This window comes from Polyodon spathula, chromosome 12, assembly GCF_017654505.1.
Source record: "Polyodon spathula isolate WHYD16114869_AA chromosome 12, ASM1765450v1, whole genome shotgun sequence".
Classification (NCBI taxonomy): Eukaryota; Metazoa; Chordata; class Actinopteri; order Acipenseriformes; family Polyodontidae; genus Polyodon; species Polyodon spathula.
In genome coordinates this window covers 43,255,056-43,280,993 of record NC_054545.1, presented here as the reverse complement: position 1 = coordinate 43,280,993, position 25,938 = coordinate 43,255,056, and the positions used below count along the sequence as shown (strand labels likewise).

Sequence of the window (25,938 nt, the reverse complement as noted above, 5' to 3'; positions counted from 1 at the left end):
CGCTTCAACTTCTTACCCTTCGGCAAGCCGCAGTGTGATATGGACCTACTGTAAAATAAACTTTTTTTTTTTTGGAGCCACTAGTTGTAAAGCCCCACACTGCCCAGATGTGACCTCACAGTCCATATATCTGATTGTGTGCTGTGACCACCTGGAACTCACGACCAACACATCAGGCTATTAGCAACAACTTGAGCACAAGCTGTTAAAGGCACTACACTATACTGCTCAAAGCTTCCACTAAAGGTCAGACTGACTTGAAAATCCACTTTTGCAAATCACTGCGCACATTCTTTGCAGCTACGCATTACTTATCACTTTGAGGTCGACTTCACTTTTTCCATTCGACTAGTCGGTGGTAGTGCCAATATAGAACGGTTGACATCGACACACACAGAGAAACGCAAAACAAGATTCAAGACTTGACCAGTCTAGACTTGAGACGCCTCAAGGAAAAGCAGTATCAGATTGATCAGACACAGACATCAGTTCAGTTTAACAATTTTATTTCAATGTGAAAAAAAAAAAAAAAAGGATTTTATAAAATGCTGAAAAAACAAACAAATAGAAATGTTCAAATATTTACATCAAACAGACAGAGACAGACAGGTGGGATTGTAAATGTTCCCAAGGCTTAACACACACAGCAGGTGTATTTTGGAAAAAGCAATATTATAAAACAATGAGCAACACAAGTGTGCCAAATTTGAAATTCCTATTAACAATATCACCACCTCCCTCCCCCCATTGTTATCACGATTGTAATTTATACATAAAATTCAAAAGCACAATGTTTATAGGCATGAAAGGTGCTGGGCTATTGGTCACATTTACTAATTGCTCAGTTGCAATTACACCATGGGGGGGGGGGGGGGGGGGGGGGGGGGGGGGGGTGGGCTGGACACTATGAAGTTAGTTACACCCCCCCTCCCCTTATAACATTGTAATCAATACACACCAGATTTAAAACCTGTATCTTCTACACAAGAGGGTCAGTGACACTGCCGCTAGCACCAATACACACACAGAAAATCAGCAGTTACAATAAAGACTGATGGAAGGCTGGAAGACTTTCTTCCAAAAACAAAACCACTGCTCTACAAAAATACAAAACCACTCAATAACCAACAAACTACACACAGTTAATGCTAACAATACTCCAGTAGCGAGACGCAATATAATTTTTTATATATATATATATATATATATATATATAATATATATATATATATATATATATATATATATATATATATGAGATATGATATATATATGAGTATATACTATATGAGTTTTAGGAATCTGAGTTAAAAATCAGGAAAAACGTTAAACTATATTAAACCTTTTCCAGGTTAATTTTCTTCATGATCTGCCCACCTCTCCCTCATATGAACTCAATAAGCAGGCGGTAAAACAGTTAAGGAAACGCCGCTGGATTTTGTATGGGTGTAGATTTAGGATCCTGGGCTTGTGATTCTCACAGCTGCGTATTTGGGGTAAACTCTTGTGTGGGTTAAAACAACTTGACGGGCTGGACTAGTACCAGTGCCGACAGCCTCTTTAAAACCCGAAGTCAGAGTCCGAATCGTCTGCAACGTACTGGACCGCTTTCTTGGCCCGGCCGGGTCGGCTGCGAGGAGCCACAGTCTCGCTATCCGAATCCACTGTAAAACTCTCGTCATCTTCCCACTTCGCTTTCTACAGAGAGGGTTAGAAAAAACAAAACACGCACATTAAAGAATCAAGAGACCTGAAGGCTTTTTTTCACCTTTGTATATCATTGTGAATTATTATTGCCACTTGAGAGTTTAATTGAATATTTATCAAAGTACTCTGATAAACATGATTATTACTTTAGTGTAGCTCTCCAGCTCTGTCAATAAAAGGACAGGGAAGACAGACACACAGCAGACATTTCCGCCAATGCGCGCGTTGAAACAATATACCAAACACTTCTCGTTTCATCTTGGAATACAAGGCTGGGATTTAGAGCTGCACAGGCTGATTATACGGCTCAAGTTCTCCGCAGGCAAGGGTCATTTGCAACCTCTTTACAACCCCTGCTAGCTGATCCTGCGCTCCCTCCTCCATGCAGCACACTGACCTTTTTTGCTGCCTGCTTGCCTTTGAGACGAGACATGAGGTCGCAGTCGGACTCCTCGGACTCTGAGCTCTTCCTCTTGCGCGGGGCTTTGGGTTTCACAGGGCCGCCGGTGGGTTTCTTAGCCGCGGCACTGGTCTTCTTGCTGGGTTTTGGCACGGAGTCAGAATCGCTGGAGGGTCCTGGCGCTGCACTCTTACTAGTTTTGGGAGCGGTAGCCTTGGGTTTAGTGAGAGCATCCAGGATGGAAGGCTGCTTGTCATCTGCAGGGAAGGGAAAATAAATTAAACAAAATAGTGTGTGGCAAAAACCATGAGTCTGCCATAATTACCAAAACACTGGATGAACCTGCAGCACTTCAGCTCAAAACCACACAGCCTTGCTGATATGAAGATTCTTCCAATAGAAGTGTATAACCCTAGCACATAGATACAAGGGAACACTTCAGAAGTGCAGTGTTCAACTAGCTCACCGGAGCCCTTCCTCTTGGCGGTGGTGCTGGAGGTGGGCTTCTTGCCGAGGGCCTTCTTGCCAGCAGCTTTCCCTTTCTGTGCTGCCGGCTTGGCTGGGGGGGCTGAGGGCTTGCTCTGCACCACCTCCCCCTCACTGTCTTGAGCTGCAGAGAACAAGCCACATCACAGGTGTGAATATACAGGCGCTCACACACAGCATAGTTAATATACAGACTCAAATGTGCACAGCACAAGAGATTCTATACAGACACACACAGCAAAGGCTGTACCATACTGGGGTGATAACATACAGGTAGCCCGGCATGCAGACAACACCACAGGCTGAAAGACATCCACACACACACAGCTGTCACTATACAGGCCCACCAGATAGAGCACTCTCACATATTTTATAAACCAGCACATCTTTTCACTTACAGGTCAGGTCTACACTGTCAGGCATGGGGGCAGCCTTCTCCTTCACCACCACCTCTTTCTGCTTCTTCCTGCAAGAAATGAAACTACGCATTTTAATAGTCGCTCACAAGACTGCGTATATCAATGAAGAGCTGTACCGCTGCTGTCTGCTGTTGCTTCGAAGGGCAGTAGGACTTGTCTCATTGCAGCGATGCCATTAAAACTCCTATTGCGTAGCAGTTTCACCCATTCCAGGTTTTAATACAAGCTTGATTAGCCACAGTGTGTCTTACTATATGCACTGTGGCTAATCAAGCACTGATTAAAAGCTGGAATGGGTGAGAGCGTTATGCAATGGCAGTTCCTTCCCTGTAATGGTTATTTCTTGCTTGAAGAATGAATAAAGAATTCTGGAATGAAACTGCGACTCACTTGGGCTTGGGCGCTGTGTCGGAAGCAGAGTCAGGGGCAGGGTACAAGCCTTCACTCTCTGCATGATCAGATTCCTCGTCCTTCCTGCTGCTCTTTGTTTTACTCCAGTCTTCAAACTCATCCTCGCTGCTGGAATCAATGGTGAGTTTAGTCTTGGTGGCTGAGAGAGGAGAGGGAGAGGGATCAGAAGATGCATCAAAAAGGAAACTTCTTGGCTTTTTTGGGTGTTAAGAGCCTAAACTGTCTAACATCCCACTGAAGGCATGTAGGCGGAGTCATTTCTTACTACATTTACATAGCTTGCTGTTTTTCAAAAGGAGCACTTGTGTTAAATGGCTAACTTCTGCAGCCAAAACTTGAATCTGCAGGCCTTTGATGCGGTTGATTGTTTTGGTCACGTACTACAGGGGTAGAGTTTACTTTTAAACAATCAACCTTATCGTACAGGGGTCTTGCACCACCACTATGTATAACACGACTAACACACAGGCGTTTGAAGGGTTAGCATTGTGTCTTCAATCCCCTCCGCCCACCTGCGGCGCGGCGCTGAACACTCTCCCTGGGAGCCACCTCGCTGTCGCTGAGCTCTGGCTCAGACCCCGAGGAATCGGACCAGGGGTTCCTCTTCTCCTTCTTCACTGGCTTGAAAGGCAGCATTGTCTGCTTCTTAGCCTTCGCACCTGGGAGAAATAAACAGGGACAACAGTTATTACTGCAGGGCTGTGCAGTGGAGAGGAGACTGGGGAGTGCTGCACATAAATCACCAAGCAACCTGGAGTATCGATGGAAACAAGACTCCCATTGCACAGCAGTTTGATCCATTCCTGGTTTCATTGTGGGTTTAATGACACACACCTGAGCTTGATGCCTATACACTGGGGCTAATCAAGCTTGTATTAAAACCTGGAATGGGTGAAGCTGCTATGCAGTAGGAGTCTTATTACCATCCTTGCGTAAGGATTAAATCACTCAAGTAAAAAAACATTGGGTAAAGCGTGTCTCCATTTGTTTAACTTAATATCCTATAAATAAAAAGCAGTATGTTAATTCAAGATGTAACTTCAAAACCACTAAAACAAAAATACCCTATCAATAAAAAAACAAATCTTCAGATTAAACAAATTCACTTTTCCAGCAAAACCATTGCCTTAACAGGATTTTCATTATTTTCCATTCTGAGTTATCATCCCCATTACAATACTGCATTGATTATCTTTGTTGTAAACAGCATGCAGGTTACCTCCTTGCGCTCCCGTCTCCTTCTTGCTCTTCTTGGTCAGTCTGGAAGCCAGACTCTCTCCCCTCTCTGGAGAGATCTGCGCAGTGTTGTCTCCGCCACCAGACTCCTCAAACTCCATCTTCATCACCACCCCGTCCTCCACCTGATGCAAACAAGCCAGCCAGCACACTTCACATTACATAGGCTATCAGCAAAACACACACTTGAACCGACATCGGTGACAAACAAGCTGGCGCACCTACGGTTACACAGGTTACCCGCAAAATATATTCAAACTACATCTGTGGCCAAAAGTTTTGAATTAACCCACCTTGACCCTCTTCTTTATCTTCTTGGAGGCATCTGCCTTCATGGCGGTGGTGACCCGGGGCACCACCCTGCGGCCCTGGGGGGAGGGCATGGTTTCCTGCTGGATCAGCTTCACGGCTTTGGGCTTGCCCGCCTTCCCCTTCACTGGCTTGATTCCCGCAGCAGCCTCGTCACGCTCCTTCGCCTCCACGCACTGCCCAGAACACACAGACACTCAGCACACTGAGAAAGACTTCCAGTGGAACTGCTTGCCATTAATTTCCTTTCGTGCTTTCTAAACTTAACACTACTGAGCGATTAACAGTTATGGATGAAACGCCCAGAAGAACGTTACAGGAATGGAAATATGACTCCCACTGCATAGCAGTTTTATCTATTCCTGGTCTTGCTTCGCGTTTAACAAGACACACCTGAGCTTGTTACCTATAAACTGGGGTTAAACAAGCACCTAGTAAGACCTGGAACGAGTGAAGCTGCTATGCAATAGGAGTCTTATTTTCATCCCTGCTTTGGCTCAAAGATTTTCATTGAATTGAAGCTTCTTATAGTATTTCAAAATGAAGCACTAGGTGATCTACATAAAATCTCACTCCCCTATTTTGTAAAGCAAACAGGTTTAAGGTTGTAGTGTGTGTAATGTCTTCAGTGTGAGTTTCCTTGCACAGTGTACCTCCAGCTCCTCTACAAAAGCAGCCAGATCCTCCTTCCACAGGTCCGACGGGCTCTTCCGCTTCAGGGTGTTCAGCTCAGTCAGCTACATGGAGGTAAAGGAACACAGGTTCAACAGCAATCCAATGCAATCGATCCAGTCTGCCATAACCCTGGGAGTCCATGCTGAAAACCTCATCCAGGCACAGCTCAGACTAGCCACAGTCTGCTGACCTGCTATCCTGAAGCCACGCTGCCCGCTCAGTGGGAATGCAGGCACTCAGCAGACAGACCCCAAATAGAGTGCATGAGTCAATAAGAAAGCCAAGATTTGAACCGGGGACCTCCTGGTTACAAGCCCTTTTCTTTAACCATCGGACCAGGCAGCCACTGTGCACACACTGCCCCACTCCCCACCCCACCCCACCCCACACACTCACCTTGGCGTCTCTCTGCTTGCACAGCTCCTCTTTCTTCTCCTTGGTCAGGTACCACATGGGCATGTTGAGCAGATAGTTATAATCCGGGCCGGAGGCTGAGGCCTCGTCATTTTCCTCTACCTCCTCCTCCTCCACGCTCTGACAGTCAGTCATTCTCCACGAGACAGTCAGTCATTAAGAGAGAGAGAGAGAGAGAGAGAGAGAGAGAGAGAGAGATAGCAAGCAGGAGGTGAGAGTGACAGAGAGTCAGACTGCTATTCTGAAGTGTTAATCAGATCCACAACTTCAAATCAAAAAAGGTTTATTTTTTTTTTTTGAGTAGTTCTAAACCAGGGATGGAAATAAACCTCCAATTGCATTGCAGTTTGATCCACTTCTGGTTTTCTAGGAGGTTAATAAGACTCGCCTGAGCTTGTTACCTATATATTGATGCTGATCCAAGCTCGTAGTAAAACCTGGAAATGGGGCTGTGCTAGAGGAGTCTTATTTTCATCCTTGTAAACTGTACTTGTGGTTTCTTGTAGTATAATAGCAGACTTTTGGATGGAAGAGAGAAGAGGGGAATGTTTTGGAGTGAAGGGTCCCCACCTTTTCCTGAGCCTCTTTCCAGGCCTTCACAGGGTCCGAGTCGTAGCCCATCTCCTGCAGCATCCGGATCAGCTCCTTCTTCGGCTTGTTCTCTGCAGGGCAGAGACACAGGATGGAATTTAACACAGGAACATTTCAGCTTTCTTTTTTCCTCTTTTTGACCCCCAGTTAGTAACAATAAATAAATAGCAGACCCCACCCCCGCTGGAATTACCCTGAACTACAAAATCCAAATCATAGTGGTTCTTAAAACTTTTGTAACTCTCTATATAATACACACACAGTGCAGCCTCTCCTCTCCTGCTCCCTCACCAATGACCAGGGTGCCCTCAATCTTCTCCAGTATGAAGCGTGCCTGGTTGGTGAACCTGGCACTCTCTGCTCCCAGCATGCCGAGCAGCCAGCCCTTGCGCAGGTCGTAGTATTTCATCCGCAGATCGAAGAACTCCTTCAGGATGTCCTGCACCGTCTCGTACTTCTTCATGCAGCCCACGTGGTCAAACATCACCTGGGAGGTGGGGGGGACAGGGAGGCAGGGAAAAAGACAGTCAGCCATGAGAGATGTGGAAGAGGAGAAAAGGGAGAAAGATGAAGAAGACAGAGGGAGATGAGAAGGAGGGAGAGAGAAAAGGGAGAAAGAGGGGGACAGAGAGAAGAGGGAGAGGTGAGGAAGGGACAGTAGTGAGGAAAGGAGGAGGAAGGGAGGAAGTATTTTTTTTTTCTTAAATTTAGTAGTCAATTATTTTTATTATTTTCTCCCAATTTAGAATATCCAATTATTCTTAGGCTCAGCTCACTGCTACCAACCCTGCGCTGACTCGGGAGCGCGAAGACGAACAGTGCCGTCAGCCGACCGCTTCTTTACACACTGCAGACTCGCCATATAGCCACCTCTGAGCTACAGTGTCGGAGGACAACGCAGCCCTGGGCAGCTTACAGGCAAGTCTGCAGGCGTCCGGCCAGACCACTGGGGTCGCTGCTGCTGGTGCATGGTGAGCCAAGGGCACCCTGGCCGACCTAAGCCCTTTATTTTATTTTTTTTTACCACAGATTTGGAAACCTAGTTCATTTTTCAATGTGTTTTTACCATGGAGTTGCAGGTGAGAGTGGTCTGCAGCTTGAAGACCTTGTGCAGTCCGGCAGCCTCTGCCTCAGCCAGCTTTTCCTCCGTCATCTTGACCACGAAGCGGACCGTGGTGTCTGTGTGGTACTCCTTGTAGTCTGTGATGAGGGGCTGGGTCTTCTCTGTGCCGTTCAGCATGGGCTCCAGAACCTGCTCCTTGTAGGTCTTAAATCGAGACAAAGGGGGCAGGATCAGCAACACAGACAGACAGATACAGACAACTTAAACACATGACCAAAACTAGTGGGGTTAAAGTTAAAATTCTCTGTGTAAGGCGCCTTGTTATTATGATTGCAAGATCTCGTGCACTTTGGAAATAATTTCTGTTACAACACGATACACTCAGCATATTAAACTTACCACATATTACAGTGCGAGTAAACAAAAAAAGTTTTTTTCCTTCTGAACTCTGCTGTGTTTGTTCTACACACGACACCGATTTAAAATATCTACGCTGTTACTACACACTGTTTTAGGTTCACATTTTCCTTTTACATGTCATGTTTCTACCTACCCCTACATTCGCGCTGCAGTCACACATATATACAGATCCCCCCCGCCCCAATCACAATCCTGAATCTTTCCTTTTCCTGGTACAGGAGATTATTTTACAAATTGTAAAAAGGTTTTGTGTTTTGAAAGCCGCACAGGGAAAAACTTGTGTGTGTGTGTGTGTGTGTGTGTGTGTGTGTGTCAGTTAATGTGTGGGCATGTGTGTCTTGCTTGCTCCTCACCTGAGTCCACGTCTTGGCTGGCAGCTCAGAGATCTCAATGCTGGTGGAGTCCAGCACAGAGATTTCTCCACTGATGAGGTACTGGTTGGGACCCAGCTCCTGTATGGTACCCTTGAATGTCTTGTAGCTGGGGAGCTTTGAAACAAAAGGAAAAAAAAAAAAAAAAAAAAAAAAAAGATTCAAAAGTAGCCATTGCACTAAGCAATTGTATGATTTTACGAGAGCTTTTTTGGGGGGGTGTGATGAAAACCCAATGGGCTTAACTCCACGTTGCGAGTTAAAGCAACAATAAGGCCTCTGGAAATCACTCGTGTTTTAAAAAAAAAAAAAATGCACGTGCGTCTCTGTGTGTCCGCCCCGGTGACTCACCATGGGCAGTGGCTCGTCCCCGTCCAGCATGCGCCTCACGTTGTTGACAACCTCGCGCACGTCGAAGTTGGGGATGTAGCAGGCCCAGCCCGTGCCGATGCCCTGCGCCCCGTTGAGCAGCACGGTAGGGATGATAGGGATGTACCACTCTGGCTCCACCTTCTGGTTGTCGTCGTATGTGTTCTTCAGCAGGTTGTCATCGACAGCGGGGAACAGCAGCCTGGCCAGGGGGCTGGGGGAGCAGAGCAGAGCACAGGGGTCAAGTACCGTACAGAGGCTGTTTACATACTGCACCAGAGATGCAGGTGTGCCACTCACAGGCTGGCAAAGGGTTTGAAAAAGAGCGCAACGGCATATCTGCAGGTTTTTTTTTTTTTTTTACAGTAGCTGGGGAATCGATCTTGTGTTTAAAACATGCAAATTTACAGGAAAGGGAAATAAGACTCCCATTACATAGCGGTTTGACCCATTCCTGGTTTTACTACGAGTCTCACAAGACCCCACCAGGCCCAGTTACCTACACTTTGTGGAAGATCAAGCTTATAATAAAACCTAGGAATGGGATGAAACTGCTATGCAATGGGAGTCTTGTTTCCACCCCTGAACGCGTTTAATGAGCTCTCTCGGTCACCGAGTGTTTGTGAGGTTCACTGCTTTTCTTACTCTGTAGAGAACAGCAATCCACACAAACCCAAGCAGCTGTTACTTCAAAAAAAGTTATTGTTATCATAGTTTTTAAATAGAAATAAAAATAAAAAACTCATAAGGAATATTTTTTCCCCTCCTAAGAATGACGTTATTAGAATAATCAATGATAGAAATCTCCATCGGTATTAACTGAATCGCTCATCACGTGCAGACTGACCTGAGCAGGGTGAAGATGTATCGGGGGCTGGCCGCGTCTTTGCCACCGTGCAGCCTGGTGCCAAACTGCCCCACAGGCTGCAGCAGGTTCAAGTTGTTGCTGCCGACGAAATTCTGAGCCAAGTTAACGATGGTCATCATGAGAGACACCTTGGGGGAAGGGGGAGAAAACGAGGCTGGGCATGAAACTAGCCTAGCAGGTATGGAAACAAGACTATTGCAGAGCAGTTTCCACCTTGACAGGTTTTATTATGAGCTTGATGAGCCTCAGTGTACAGGTAACACACTCAGGTGTGTCTTATTAAACTCCTAGTGAAACCAGGGTGGACCTAACTGCAACACAATGGGAGTCTTAGCACTGAAAACACTAAACCCAGCTCTCTTTAGTCAGCAATGTCCAGTACAATCAAACTATATCTCATTTTGACCCCCCCCCCCCATCAAGTACAACACATCTGCTTTACACAGCTGTTTTATTCATTTTGTAGATTGGATGTTGTCACACTTAGCCAGCGTTAAAAACAAACTGTATTCAAATCGGTCAAATAAATAAAATCTTTAAATGAAATAGAGAAAAGGATTCTGCCGTTCGAAACAGTAAATGTTAAAATATGAAAAACCATAAAAAAAACAATAGGGTACAATATCTATTAAGACCTACAGCTCTAGCCACTTTATTACCTAGAATTTTACGACAGAAATTTATATATACACACACACACACATATATAATTTCTCTCTCACTGTAAAGCCATAAATATTTGCAAGCCTTTTATTGTGCATTCTGAGTATGATAAAAATATATATTTTTGGCATGAATATCAAATTCCACTAACAATACATTTTTCATATATATTGCAAAAGGTCGGCCACTTTTTTGGAGGAAAACAGCTTTTATGGATGTGATTCGCCAAATATTGCGGTCACAAATATTTATGGCTTTACAGTATATGAACATAATTTAGATATTTTATTTGTCATGTAATCAAAAGAAACTCCCAAAATGTATTGCAAAAGTCCGGAAGCATTTCATCTTAGATTTCAAAATGTCAAATTATTTCAAATGGTCATTGATTTCCTGAAGTATGAGAAACTACAATGTGGAATGTAGTTCAATGTGTTAACATTATTCAGCAGGTTGCATTGGACTTTATGAAGCTGTAGCTGTAAATTCACACCCTTGGTGGGAACACGGTATTAATCAGAATCATCAACAAAAAAGTCCTGCATACCTCACCGTGGTGATAGGCGGACATCTCTGCAACAGAACCGGCCAGCTGAGCCACTTTTACCTCCCGTTTGTCATTTCGTTTGAAGCAGGTGAACAGAACTTTCCTCTGACCCGGTTTCAAGCCTGAAAATAAAAATAAAATATTTAAAAGCCCATTTAGTTTCACAGAAAAAAAATCCTGTAAATTAAATCAATTTTTACTATCAACATTGGCAGGGATAGGGTTAATGTCTCTGCCAGCAAGCACAGGTGTGGCCCCTCTCCAGATAGTGCAGACTGGAGATAATTGGAGAGTGGTCACTTGCACAAAAAGACCCAGAAATCCTCTGTCTGGGACAGGGAGTAGGAAGAGTGTGTGTTTTTTTTTAATCTGTGTGTTGCAATATAGTTTAAAAACACCCTGGACAGTTTTTGTTGTGTTTTGTTGAAATCTTGTTGAAAATATTGACCCTTGTTCCCCTTTTGTGTCTTTGGTTTTTTAAAACGTGCGATTAAACTGCAGCTTCTTTGCCTCACAGTCTCTTTCTTGCTGCGACCCTGCTACAAACACCTTTCCCAGTCAGGAAAGGCACTGGAAATCAGAGAGTCCCGTTTATAAAGCACAGCAGTGATGAGCCTTTCGTACTGGGTGCTGCTCTGCTCACTTACCGTCGACCACTGAAGGAATAGAGCGCTCGTTGTCCGAGTTGGAGAAAAGAACCAGCTCCTTGTTAATAAAGTCGTTGTAGGTCAGGTGTTTGGTGGCTTTCCCGTACAGATAATCCTGGGAGGGACAGAGGGAGCTAAATATTGAAATACCAATAGCTACGGTCTGGTAACAGACAACGTCTGACAAGCTGAGCAAGACAAAAGGCCTACGTGTAGAACACATACATTTTAATCAATAAATATATTATGTAGCTAATGTTTAACTAAATTAAACAAACTGATATTGAATGGATGCAGCCATCTGAAATGTCTTTGTATCAGAGTGTTTCATACAGAAAACTAGCTTGACTTTTTTAAAAAATACATTAAAAAGCAATGACAGTATTAAAGTGCTGTGTGGGTTCTCGTAACCGTGGCAACGGCATTAAGGGGGTCCCTGTTTGAGAATCTCTGGTCACCTCCGGCAGCCCGTGAAGTCTTCTCTGTCTCCTTCCTTCCATGAAGGAGGTCAGCCACTCCTTCCTGTCGTCTACCTGCTTTTTGCTAAAGGCCTGAATGATAACAATGAACACTTTAGAACAGGGATCCCTTATAAAGAAGTTCAAAAAAGTTACATTTGCACAGTAGATTTGTTAGTTTCTGCCTTGCTTTCCTCAGTTATTACTAGGGTTTGTTTATTTATATGCTTTACCACACCTCTCTGTGCTTTACAATGCTTCCCTATGCTTTACCATGCCTCTCTGTGCTTTATTACACTCCGATGTGCTGTTAGTGTGGGACACTATGTCACACTGATTCAGTGCAGCTCCTCACCAGGCTAATCGCAGCATCATCCTCAGGGCCGGTGTATCTGAAGGCAATCCGATGCCTTTCCATGTCAGCAAAATATTCCTTCGCCTCTTTAGATGTGCTCGTGCCCAGACCTGCAGGGGAGACAGGGAGCAACGAGTCAGGGAGGGACAGGAGAGGACAGGGAGCAGCGAGTATAATTAAAATTAAATACAGAATTGGATGCTGTGTAAGATTCAAGCTGATTTACAGCCCACACAAGATCAGGGACAGCAGGTAACCTGTAGTGGATAATATCAGCTTATATAGATTTTATACTGCAAAAACTTCAAGTTGAGCGTTGCAGAAAAGTGCAGAGTAACAACACTCACAGTTCATTCAAGTCTGAATGGTCTTGAAAGGGCCGCGCTATCACACAGGGCTTCATGACAAACCTTTGTAGTACTTTATTTTCCAGGATTTGGTACTCTCCTGACAGTTTTTCCACTCCTCGAACTCTGGGATGCTGTAGAAGGGTATCTCCTGCTTTTGTTTGGAAACCTGCAAAAAAAAAAAAAAAGTCAAAATCAGAAGCTTAAAACACATGTCTGATTCAACATATTGACTTAAAACCGTTAACGTCATTTTTTTTTACTTAAGGTACAATAAAATCAGTAGAAAATAAGATCAAATTCAAAATAAGAGCAAAATTAGAGAATACAGTAAATAATTACATGCAAGAGCGGATTCGGCTGAGCAGTTAACTTACAGTAAAAGTATTGGCTATACGAGTAAAAGTCCATTAAGAACATGTAGTAAGTATGATAAATGGATGAGAATGATTTAAAATAAAGCAATTACAAAAATACAGTAAGAAGTAGTTTCAATTAAGAGCAGTAGGTATGGAGCAGTCAGTGCAAGTACAAGCACTGTAACAACTGGGGTGTCTTGGGGAGGCTCTCTAATTATATACACACACATATATAAATATTTTATTTATTTATTTTTTACAGTGCAAGCAGGGAGAATGTAGTCATGCCTAGCAGCCCTCTCACCTTGATGATGGGGGTGATGAACTCCTCCAGGAAGTTGTGGCGCAGCAGAGACGGCCAGTTGTGATGGATGAAGTTGATCAGCAGCCCCTTGATATGAGAGCCATCCTGATCCTGAGAGAATACGAAACATTAACAATGTAAAACTAGTCAACAAAAAGCTTGCGAGTTGAGGTATAAGGATTCATATATAATCGTTTGACCAACAGCTCAACACCACGGCTCCACAGTAGAACAATAAGCATGTTTTACACCAGTTATGATTACACACTCTCCATAACTTAACAAAATGATCATTTAGCCGTACTATGTATCCCACAAGTAGCCTATCACCGGTATCGTGAAACAAATATCTGCGTGACCTGCATATTGTGATAGGCATTGTATTGTGACGGCAGCGTGTGGCCACAGCCCTGTCTGTGCTGCTCACCTGATCTGTCATGATCATGATCTTTCCGTAGCGCAGTGTTTTCAGGGAGTCCGGCTCAGCGTAGTTCTTCTTGTACTGCAGACCCATGATCTTGATGATGTTGTTGATCTCAGCATTTTCCATAATCTGCAGAGATCAAAAAAAAAGTAAGTTTAAAAAAACACAAAGTAAACTAAACAACATCTTATTCTTATTTTAAAAAGGTAGCGTTAAGCTTCACATGGCTAATGATGCTATAAATTAACAGTTAAAGTCATTTGAGCTGCACTGGGGATCCGAGAGCCAGCTAATTCATCAGTCTAGTATAGAGAACTCAGTGCTGTATTGGGGATCTGAGATCCAGATAATTCAATGCAATCTCGCTTGATTTCCGCCCCACCTGCTTGTGTGTTGCCTCCCGCACGTTCAGGATCTTGCCCCGCAGCGGGAACACCCCGTAGCGGTCTCTCCCCACCACTCCGAGGCCGGACACAGCCAGGGTCTTGGCCGAGTCTCCCTCTGTGAGGATGAGGGTGCAGCCGCTGGAGTTCTTCCCTCCTGCACACAAACACAGACATGTTAAATGTCACGATTTAGAAGTCTAAAAATAAACTGAACTTTTTTTTAATTAAAAAAAAAAAAAAAACATGTAAAGTCAAACTAATATATATTACATATACACACATTTATTGATTTGGTTATCGGGGGTGAAACTTTCATATACAGTGCCCCTCCTTTATGAAACTGTAGTCAGGAGCCACAGGAACAAGACCATACCTTTTGGCTTGCGTCTTATGAGAACAAAAGTGTACTGGCACTATGGGGATATTGGGAGCCACAGCCACTTCAAAACTGGTTTTGTGGTATAAGGGGTCACCTTATAAAAAGGAGTGTGCTGTATATTTCACGTCTTGTGTACACTGTACTGCGTATACACAAGACATTAAATCCTAGAGTCTAAACAAACACATGCACTGCCCTTAACGTAAAAAAAAAAGAATATTTAGTCATTATTAAATCTATCATCTGTAACTAGAAAACAATGGTGCCAATACAAAAAGAAACTTCAAGACACTGAGAAAGACAAAAAGAATGGGTTTCTTTTAGCATTCCTACATCATTAAATCTGTCTGGGACACATCATGTTTTACCAAGACCCCCTTTCTCCTGCTGCATTGTCTGAGGAGCAGAGAGGGACAGTGGGGTTCCCTACCAGCATCGTTGGCGTCGTCTAGTTTGGGGACCCCCTTGATTTTGGTGTGCTTCACAGACGAACACTTCTTATTGAGCTGAGACTGGGCTTTGAACTTCACCCAGTTCATCACGCTCTCCACGATGCCACATGAGTTTGCCTGAGCAAAGGACAAAATAACAAACTTAAATAAAAACACTCAAATACTTGCCGGTCTCTAATAGGCGCCAGGGCTGCTGGGAAATATGTTTTTTTGTTTTTGTATTAACTGTTCCTTGCATTTCCGTCATGCAATGAATATTCGTATTTTGCTCCTTTTCCAGTGTTCTTATTTATCAATGTACATGTTATAAAAATTAGTCACTTTTACTTTGAGGCTGTGATAAAACTGGTACTTGTATTGATTTTACTGTCACTTAAGAACAGTTAAGCATTTTTGAGTGTGTTGTGGGCCAACAGTATGAACTAATTTCTCGATATTTACAGGGTTGCATTTTTTTCATATTAACACAGTATTTCATCCAGTTATTTTGCAATGAAGGTTCATTGCTGGTTATTTTTTAATAAATACAATACGTGTTAATAAAGACGATACATATTACTTATAATTTAAAAAAATGTTTGATTTTAATGTACTGCAAGCCTACCTTAATACAGGCTTGTGTTCCAACATTTACAGGGCTGTGTCTAGTGGACCTTTTTTTTTTTAATTTTTTATTATTAAGTGGTAGATGCAATTGAGCTTTGCAATGCAGATTCATTCTTCTGCTTGTTAATTTTCCAATGTTTTGCATACCGCATCCTTGTTATGCAGTGCATATAATATATATATATATATATATATATATATATATATTATATATATATATATATATAAAAATTCAATATAGTCTAGTATAGAGAACTCATTGCTGTACTGGGGATCTGACAGCCAGCTAATTCAATACAGTCTAGTATAAAGAACTGGATGAGAAGTGCAGATAGTCACCCCATCTAACAGCACATGCCAACCTGTAGAACGCAGGACATTGCTTGTGATGCCTGTCTCGCAAGACGCCCCGGTGTTTATTATTATTATTATTATTAAGTTAGCTGGGAGCATCTCCCCCACCCCCTTCGCTCCCTCACCGCCTTGATGAACTTGTCGCTCATGGTACAGCTAGAGCCGAAGCTCTTGTGCTGCAGGGTCATGTTCTCCTTGGTCTGGGAGTCGAAGGTCGGGTTCTCAATCAGGCTGTTCACAAACACCCACATGTGGTTCTTAACCTGGCAGGAGGAGAGAAAAACAAAACGAAACCGCATGAGCTTGAGCACCGCACTGCCCTGCTGATCTGAACTCAAAGTACCAAATTCAAAACAGAAATTACAAGCTGTGGTGACGCCAGTCGAAACGCTACATTTAGAGTTAACTTTCAGCGTTAACAAAACGGGAGAAAGTTACCGTAACAGTACAGGTTGAGATAAAATGAACGCAGGCAGGTACGTGCCAGTTAAAAATGCTCCCACTACGAAAGTAGCCCGCACATAATGGGTAAAAAGCAACAATATTACACAGCGGTGTACATGCATTGAGAAGCAACAAAAAGAAAGTAGACAAGCTTTCCACGTGGTGGCAATTCAGCTGTGCAGGGTCTCAAATCTGTATTGCACCATGTTAAGGTCCAATTCATTTCAATGGGCTGCGAGCTTCCACTCAAGACAAGCCCCACGTTACATCCAAGCCCGTTTTGATCGATTGTTTTAATTTGAAGTAACCTTGTTGCAGTTGTACAAATCGCAGTAAAGTACTAGAGTGTGTGTATAATTTATATATATCACTTCTCAGGTGGTTTTAGGAACTTGGCTTCACCTCGTGTCTCACTACACGCCTTGAGGAGGTGGAGATGTCACACAACGAGACACGCTCAGTCGTGCTGCATTGCAAGATATTAATGCAAAATTCTGGGGAACACAGATACTGAATGGACACCTCTGCACCCCCCCCCAAAGTTACCCTCACCGCTCCGTACCTGAAAGGGCTTGACAGCCACGCCAGCTTTGTTTTTCTTCTTCACGACCTCGATGAGTTTCGTGACGATCTGGTCGGCCACGTAGTCCACGTGCCTTCCGCCCTGTCAGAGGAGAGAGGAGACAGGAGGACAGAGGAAGGTGAAAGGAGAGGACGACAGAGGAGAGAGGTTCACCCCTAACATGGTAACCTTATTATGCATCATACAGAACAAGTAGCCAATCAGGACAGTCGCATGTATCGTGAAACAAGATCACAGCTGCGCCCTCTGTAGTTCACAAAGCATTTCTCGAATGAAGCGTCTCTTGCAGCTGCTAAGAATACATGCTCTTTTTGGCCATTCGCTTTCTGTCTTCTAACAAACTAGTCCATTATTAAATGATTGTTTGATCTTATTGCGCTTCACACAAGCAGCCCATCACATGCATCACGATACGTATGGTATCGCCTCCTGTATATCGTGATAGGTGTTGAATCGTGACAGCCCGGCAGTGTCTGCAGTACCTTGGTGGTGGCGATGCTGTTGACGAAGCTGATTTGCTGAAACCCCTTCTCACTCATAGTCAGGCACACCTCCCAGCGATCGTTCACCACTTCGTGGACCACCTTCAGGGGGGACCCCGTCTCATCCAGCTTGTCCTTCACGTACAGGTCCACGTAGCTGCGAAACCCCGAAACCTAGAACACACGGAACCTCTTAGAACTGTACTTGGGATCTGACAGCCAGCTAATTCAATACAGTCTAGTGTAGAGAACTCAGTGCTGTACTGGGGATCTGAGAGCCAGCTAATTCAACACAGTCTAGTACTCACAGGCAGCTTCTTCCCATTCAGGAACACTTTGACCCCCTTGGACGCTCCCGCGATGTCGTAGGCTCTCCTGGACATGAGCGCCACAGTGTCCCGGTCCAGCGTCTCCATCTTGAATTTGGGCAGGTCAGGCTGGAACGTGATGCAGGTGAAGTCCTCACCCTCGAAGGGCCGGATCTTCGACTCACCGGCTCGAGCCATGTTCTCGTACCAGCTCTGCAACACAACAAATCATATTTGATACGCCGCCTTTCGGGGCTCCAGCCGCCTCAAAGCTCATTCCCATCCCTGTATCCACTGGTTAAAAGCAGCAGCTGGTTCCCACCTGTTTGAAAGTCTTCTTGAATTCCCGGCACGCCGTCTCCACGGTGAACTTGGTGCTGAAGATGTTACACAGCTTGGCACCATAACCATTCCTCCCGCCTGGTAGAGAGAGAGAGAGAGAGAGAGAGAGAGAGAGTGCAAGACCAGGCACACTATTTACATTTCTTGTCATCTTAAAAACAAATTAAAATTAAACCCAATTTAAGTTAGTAACCAGACCCAAATGTGTGTCATGCATATCTCTTATTACAATATTAAAAATAAAATGAGCTTCACTTGAGTTTTTTTGTTAAGCAGATTTTATATATGGAAAATGTATCATCCGATTTTATACTATTTCTTTGATGTACCTTCTGTCACATTTTAATGTACGCAATTTAAAGGGGTATTTCATAATTTACTATTTTTCAATTGCTTTCTATAATTTTTTGTTTTTCGCTTTGTGTTTCAGCACAACATACACTATACAAGAAACAACTAATCGATTCTCATATATACATTTATATATTAGCTCAAAGAGCTAGCTGCCTTATATATAATACACAGACATAGACACTCTCTCTCTCTCTCTCTCTCTCTCTCTCTCCTACCTACCAAAACCTTTTTAATCAACAATGTAACCCCAGATTTGTAAATAAATCAATGATGAAACGGAGGCTCTCTCTCACCTGTGACTTTCTTCTGCTCATCATCGTAGTTGCTGGATGTTAAAAGCTGCCCGAAGATAAGCGCCGGAACAAAGACCTTCTCAACCTTGTGCTCCACCACCGGGATTCCCTTCCCGTTGTTCCACACGCTGATGGTGTTGTTCTCCCTGCGGATAGGGAACGAGGGGAGGGGTGAACCAGTAAACCAGAGCAGCCACACACAGGGTCCTCATAACCACAATCACAATAAACAGAATCGTACAGGACCCAACGGGTGGTAGACAGTCGTACAGGACCCAAAGGGTTAAACACTCGCACTGTCAGACTATAGCCAAAGGCTAGGAGTGTGTAAATATTATATCACTATTCTGCAGGGTTCAATACTTCTGATCCATGTGCCAATAAATGCTGTACACACAAACATGCGTTTCGGTCGTTCATTTAAAAAAAGTGGAGGGCTTCTCTGCATACTACATGGCAGATTCCATTGCAGGTTTTACTATGTGCCCGAGTGGCCCCAGCGGCCCCAGCGTTGCAGCTGTAGTCTGCCTGACTTTGTTTCTTATAGTTTTGCCTGAGTTGCGAGTTTAAGTCAGGGGTGTGAAACTCTGTTCCTGGAGGGCCGCAGTGACTTCTGGCTTTCGTTCCACCCCTAGCTCTCAGTTAGTTAATTGGTCGAATTATTTGATATATTGGACAACTAACACTTCTCTCCAGGCCTCAAAGTGTTGTATAGGTCGCGTACCTTGAATCAAGTGCATTTTTGAATTGTACAAAACCTTGAAAAAATATGAAACATGTCCAACTGAACAAAGAATTAGACCAACAGTGTTAATTGAGAGCTGATGTCGGAATGAAAAGCAGAAGACTCTGCGGCCCTTGAGGACTGACGTCTGACACACCGCTGGATAAGCTATAGGTGAACAGGACACTCACGGGTCGATATTGATTTTGATGCAGGACATGTTTTTATCCCTCTGCTTGTTATCAGCGGCGTTCACTGAAAAAAAAAAATTACACATTTAAAAAAATAGAACACAAGAGAAAGGGAACCATTGAACAACAAAAAAAAACTTTAAAATAATCGCACATGCAGACAGACACACACACATTCTATATTTTCCACAGACTCACCTAGGATTTCGTCAAAGATTTTGTACAAGCCAGGAACGTAGGTCACGTCTCTGCAATTCATGCCCAGCTCCTCATCGAACACCCACAGTTGCTGGAGAGAGGAGGGAGCACAGCAAACAAACGAGGAGAGAATGAATCATTGCTTCACCTTTACATCATAATGGGAGCTTCTGTTTTTTGGTTTTCATTGCATTTTTTTTATTTTTTTATAGCTATTTCAGTTTTATGTAAATCATTTTTTCCCCCAGGGCTTTCATTTTTTATATATGGTATGAAATGATTGTTTTTGGTTATTTTGTTTTTTTCTGTCTCGGTATGTGCAGTAACTCGACAGTCCTGGCACACTTCAATTGTACCCTCTCCTTTGCTGTCATCCACAACAGGATGGTGTGTGTTTAGGCATTTTTTTATATATATAAAATAAAGACTGATTGATTGACTGTATCCGCTGTTAAACTCTGTGAAACAGCCCTCCAGGACCGTGACTGGACCCCCCTGCTCACCTGAGTGACATGCTCCACCCCCCAGCTCTCTAGACAGACAGGTGAAAGCTCACCAGAGTGACATGCTCCACCCCCCAGCTCTCTAGACAGACAGGTGAAAGCTCACCAGAGTGACGTGCTCCACCCCCCTGCTCTCTAGACAGACAGGTGAAAGCTCACCCGAGTGACATGCTCCACCCCCCAGCTCTCTAGACAGACAGGTGAAAGCTCACCCGAGTGACGTGCTCCACCCCCCAGCTCTCTAGACAGACAGGTGAAAGCTCACCCGAGTGACATGCTCCACCCCCCAGCTCTCTAGACAGACAGGTGAAAGCTCACCAGAGTGACATGCTCCACCCCCCAGCTCTCTAGACAGACAGGCGAAAGCTCACCCGAGTGACGTGCTCCACCCCCCTGCTCTCTAGACAGACAGGTGAAAGCTCACCTGAGTGACGTGCTCCACTGACCCAATGTAGGTGTCGGGACGGAGCAGGATGTGCTCCAGCTGGGTCTTCTTCTGATAGATCCTTTCCACCGAGAGGCGATTGCCATCTTTCTTCACCTTCTCCATGGCCTTGTTCTCACACAACGCCTGCCGAGGAACACGTGGGAACAGTCAGTCAGTGGGTTAAGCTACAGCACATCTTAAACACTAAACTGTGCAAATTCTATTTAAAAATACAAAAAAAACACACACACATTATTAAATCACTAGTAGTCAATGAAGGAATACCAAAAGAAATTAAATAAATGTAATTGAAGCAACTGGTGAAAACTATAAAGTCAAGCAGACAAACGTTTCGGATCCTTGATAACGTCCCATTCAATCGACCGATTCTAATCAGATCGGATGAATTATCTGTCAGCACCATAAAACCAAAAAACAATCCCCTCGGTTGGACCGGACTGTTTTTATACTTGGCAACTAATTCTTATTACAGACAAGACCACAAACAAATACACAGAGCGGCATCTTACACATTTAAAAAAATAACACCACACTCAGACGTTTGAACCACAGAATATTTCATTTAGCTCGGAACTACATTGCTGAATAAACTCTTTAAATGCACTTCACTTTTCGGAAGATTGGACTAATGAAATATGACGCACAAACGCCACACGGTGGCGCTCGACAGCAGAAATCCGCACAGCACACTAAACCCCGTTACCTTATCCGTGTGATTTGAGTACAGTACTTCATTGAAGACAAACTTCAATATGATCTGCCTGTATTAAAAACACAGGACGACCTCTTCTACATTACAACAGCAGAGTGACAACACTACGGCGGCGCAGTAGCAATGTATTAAAACGTGTTCGCACTAATAAGCTGTTGGTTTTAATAAAATACCGGGGAATCAGTGAGGTTCAGCAAGTAGATAATATTATAGGCAAGTCAGGAAACCGGCCAACACAACCCACCCACAATGCCGGCGGAAAAAAACAAACGCATTTAAACAACGGCGGAAACTAAGACTGTCTAGAAAAACTGCAAACTCAGAGCGGAGTAAAAAAATCTGAGCTGAACGACAGCGAGCTGGGGAAAGATCACACGAATTAATAATATACTTTCATACACTCGGGTCAGGGCGAATATATATACTGAAAGAAAATGCTGGAAACGAACTACAGAGAAGACCAAATTTAAACGAAGCTTTGCAACTAACGCATACACCGGTTCTGGTGTCCAAAATATTTCTCCCTATTTAAAAAAAAAAAAAAACGAACACACATTCTGGATATATTTCAATGGTTTTAGTACAATTCTGGAGAAATGTTATTAATAAAAGTATCAAGAGTCAAGTTTTACTTGGTGAATTTCTAATCATATTTGTATCAAGATTATATATTTCTATAAGATTTATCACACACACACACACACACACACACACCACACACACACACACACATATATATATATATATATATATATATATATATATATATATATATATATATAAACATTATATAAACATTTTCATTGTCAATAGTACTGAGTTTCGACATTCTGGCTTTAGTCACAGACAATGTGACAATGTTCACAGACAATGAAAACGAGCCGGCGGACAAAACATTGTAGTAAGATATTGTACAGTATGACTGTTATAATTTTCTTACCTTCAGTGGTTCGCCGGTTGCCATTTTTATGTTTTTAAATTGCCCGCCACTAACTGAAAAAAATAACTGTAAAGAAAAATAACAAAGAGGATTTGAAAGCTACACCGTAACAAGCAAACGACGGGATCGATTAAATATGTAACTTGAACTGCTATTACTCGGTGAAATCCGCAGCAAAAAAAAAAATAACACAAGTACAATTTAAACCGCCGAAACCTCGCTGAAGTAAACGCGACTCTTCCACAAAGACAAGCGCGCCAGCCTGTAAAAACCTCTCCCCAGCCCGCCAGAACCGACTACCAATCACAAGCTAAGGCGGGCGAATCGCTATCTGGAATGTCCAATCAGCGTGTAAAGAGCGCCGTTTATCCATTTGCCTGTATTGTCTCTCAGCCAATCACATAATAGAAAACCATATTTACTGATATTGTGATTGGTTAGCAAACAGAGAATGTTGGTTTGATTTTTTCCCCTTTTTTATATATATAAAATCGTTTTGCCAGACCGATTTGGTTAATAAAAGTACACTAATACACAGATGAAGAAAAACACGCGAAGTCTGTGGGCTTCTCTGCTGTAACCGATTGTATATTATTCGTTCTGCTACGGTAAACGACAAGCGATATACATTACACGGTTATGTTTAATATTTACCAAAATTAAAATAAAATATACTGGAATTATTGGTATTCTTATAAATACAAAACATAATTGTGAACAAACAAACTCTAAATATGAACTTTGTTGAAAAATACAGTTTTGGTTACCCTGTTTACATGTGCAATGTGGCATTCCTCCGGTAGATGGCGACAATTGTCCAATACCGCTAAACCCTGAACTGAATGCACTGGAAGCAAAGGAACGATTTCAATTACAAGCCAATGAGACAGTGATGTATGTTTTGGCTCTCACTCGCTATTGATATTGGCTTGATTTCACTTTCATTTACCACATATATTTCAATGTCAAAGTAATATTACAAACTTGGCTCAAACTGCTCTGCACTGGGAGTCTTACTGCAACCCTGTCTCTCTGTCTGTCTGTCTGCATTGCTATTGCAGTGCCATTATCTGTCTGCCTTGCCATTGCAGTGCCACTGTCTGTCTGTATGCATTACCACTGTAGTGCCACTGTCTGTCTGTCTGTCTTCATTGCCACTGTAATGCTGCTGTCTGTCTGTCTGTCTGTCTGTTTTTCAGAATGCAGTCCTTTTGCATTTTTTCATTTGATAAATTAAAAAACAAAGTGTAGGTACTATTTGAAAACAGTTTTCTAAAAAGCTTTCATTTTCCAGGCAGATCCTCTGTGGATAATAATGCGGTTTTGGTTTCTTATATAAAAGCTTTGCTTCAGAGTAAGTGGCATCTCTTTGCATCACATGATAATCAATTAACTGAGTGCTGTTCACACTGCCCACAACTTACTGATAGGCATTTAACTGAATTTCAGCATGATTTGAGTACAACAGAGAAAAACATTTCTCATTCAAGTCTCATTTCAAAGCCCTCCACTCCTTACCCTTGACTCACCTGACCTCACCTCACCTCACCTCCGCTATCCTCACCTCCCCACACCTTCCCTCACCTCCTCTCTCCTCATCTCCCTCACCTGATCTCCCCTCACCTCACCACACTCACCTCACCTCACTTCAGCTCCCCTCACCTTCACTCTCCTCACCTCCTTCACCTGAACTCCCCTCACCTCACCTCACCTCACCTCACCTCACCTCACCTCACCTCCCCTAACCTCACCTCCCCTATCCTCACCTGAACTCCCCTCACCAACCTCACCTCACCTCACCTCAGCTCCCCTCCTCTACCCTCCCCTCCCCTAGCCTCACCTCACCTCACCTCACATCCTCTCCCCTGCCTCACATCCCTCAACTGCATCACTTCCCCTCAACTCCCTCAACAGACCTCACCTCCCCTCCCCTCCCCTCACCTCACCTCACCTCACATCACGTCCCGTCCCGTCCCATCACCTTACCTCCCCTCTCCTCACCTCCCCTCCCCTACCCTCACCTCCCCTACCCTCCCCTCACCTCACCTCACCTCACATCACGTCCCGTCCCATCACCTCCCCTCTCCTCACCTCACCTCCCCTAACCTTACCTCCCCTCTCCTCACCTCCCCTCTCCTCACCTCACCTCACCTCACCTCACCTCACCTCCTCTCCCCTGTCTCACATCGCTCAACTGCCTCACTTCCCCTCACCTCCCTCACCAGACCTCACCTCCCCTCCCCTACCCTCACCTCACCTCCCCTCACCTCCCTCACATCCCTCACCTCTCTCACCTCCCTCATCTCCCCTCACCTGCGGGGCGATTTGGAGAATAAAAAAAGAAAAATATGCTTTCAAATTTAAAAGCTGAGAAACGGGGGGGCAGGCAGTGTGGCTCTAATGGTTAGAGCTGAGGAGGGACTGTGAGGGAGGCAGCGTGGCTCTAGTGGTTAGAGATGAGTATAAACTGGGAGGGAGGTAGTGTGGCTCTAGTGGTTAGAGCTTATAGACTGGGAGAGAGGGAGGGAGGCATTGTGGCTCTAGTGGTTAGAGCTGAGGAGGGACTGGGAGGGAGGCATTGTGGCTCTAGTGGTTAGAGCTGAGGAGGGACTGGGAGGGACGGAGGGAGGCAGTGTGGCGCTAGAGCTGAAGTCCTGCTCTCTGCCTGTCCTTCTGTCTATCTGTCTGTCTGTCTGTTGTTTCTTAAAGAAGGCTCTGCCCTCGATGAAGGTCGCTGACAGGCTGCTGAAGCTAAAAATAGTCTCTTGGAGCTGTGAGCTTCACAACACAGTCTAAAAATAACAGCATAGAAACCTGTCGGTATTGCTGTGGATTTCAAACACAGAGCCGTTTGCAGCTCCTGCACATTGTTGAATCTGCACTGGGGTCTGCTGTGAAGCCAAAGCAAAATAAACACACTTTACTCAGAATCAAACGATCATGATATATAATGCATTGGATATAGTCTGATCCTGATGTGATACAGCCCTCTGAAATTCTTCATAACGAAGATTGTTAACCTAAACATTGCAGTTTGTACTGATCTCTGCTCCAGCTAATTCAATACCATCTAGTGTAGAGAACTCAGTGCTGTACTGGGGATCTGAGAGTCAGCTAATTCAATACAGTCTAGTATAGAGAACTCCCCTTCTCCCCCCTCTCTCCTGTAACTCTCAAACTGCTCTGCAGTGACTGATGCTGGATTATTAATGCGTTGATGCAGTTCATTTAGTAGAAAGCAAAGCCCCGTGCAGCAAAGCCTACCCTGGGTTTGAACAACACCCAGACTGTATTTCAGAAACCAGCTGCGGACATCTGTGCCAGTCGAGTTAATGAGTTTAACCAACGATCACTTGCCAGCCGACCTCGTCTCTAACCCTATTTGTAGTTTCTGCA

The 25,938-nt window shown here is 43.9% G+C and overlaps 1 protein-coding gene across 1 annotated transcript; it reads right to left on the bottom strand.

Annotated features, from left to right (window-relative positions):
* Positions 1-1,310: 1,310 nt before the first annotated feature.
* top2a (DNA topoisomerase II alpha) lies at positions 1,311-22,810 on the bottom strand. The gene is made up of 35 exons (XM_041266612.1): positions 22,543-22,810; positions 20,867-21,013; positions 19,940-20,030; positions 19,742-19,805; positions 18,827-18,972; positions 18,160-18,257; positions 17,838-18,050; positions 17,530-17,703; positions 17,027-17,128; positions 16,146-16,283; positions 15,039-15,177; positions 14,226-14,383; positions 13,847-13,972; positions 13,420-13,530; positions 12,820-12,925; positions 12,410-12,519; positions 12,055-12,147; positions 11,597-11,711; positions 10,950-11,071; positions 9,719-9,867; positions 8,854-9,085; positions 8,485-8,619; positions 7,715-7,915; positions 6,940-7,135; positions 6,628-6,719; positions 6,040-6,177; positions 5,622-5,705; positions 4,953-5,144; positions 4,643-4,784; positions 3,936-4,082; positions 3,403-3,562; positions 2,992-3,059; positions 2,574-2,717; positions 2,105-2,364; positions 1,311-1,698 (listed from the first exon to the last, which is right to left on the bottom strand). Exons 1-35 carry the CDS (start codon positions 22,564-22,566, stop codon positions 1,561-1,563), a joined length of 4,755 nt encoding a protein of 1,584 aa, XP_041122546.1. The 5' UTR covers positions 22,567-22,810; the 3' UTR covers positions 1,311-1,560.
* Positions 22,811-25,938: the final 3,128 nt, after the last annotated feature.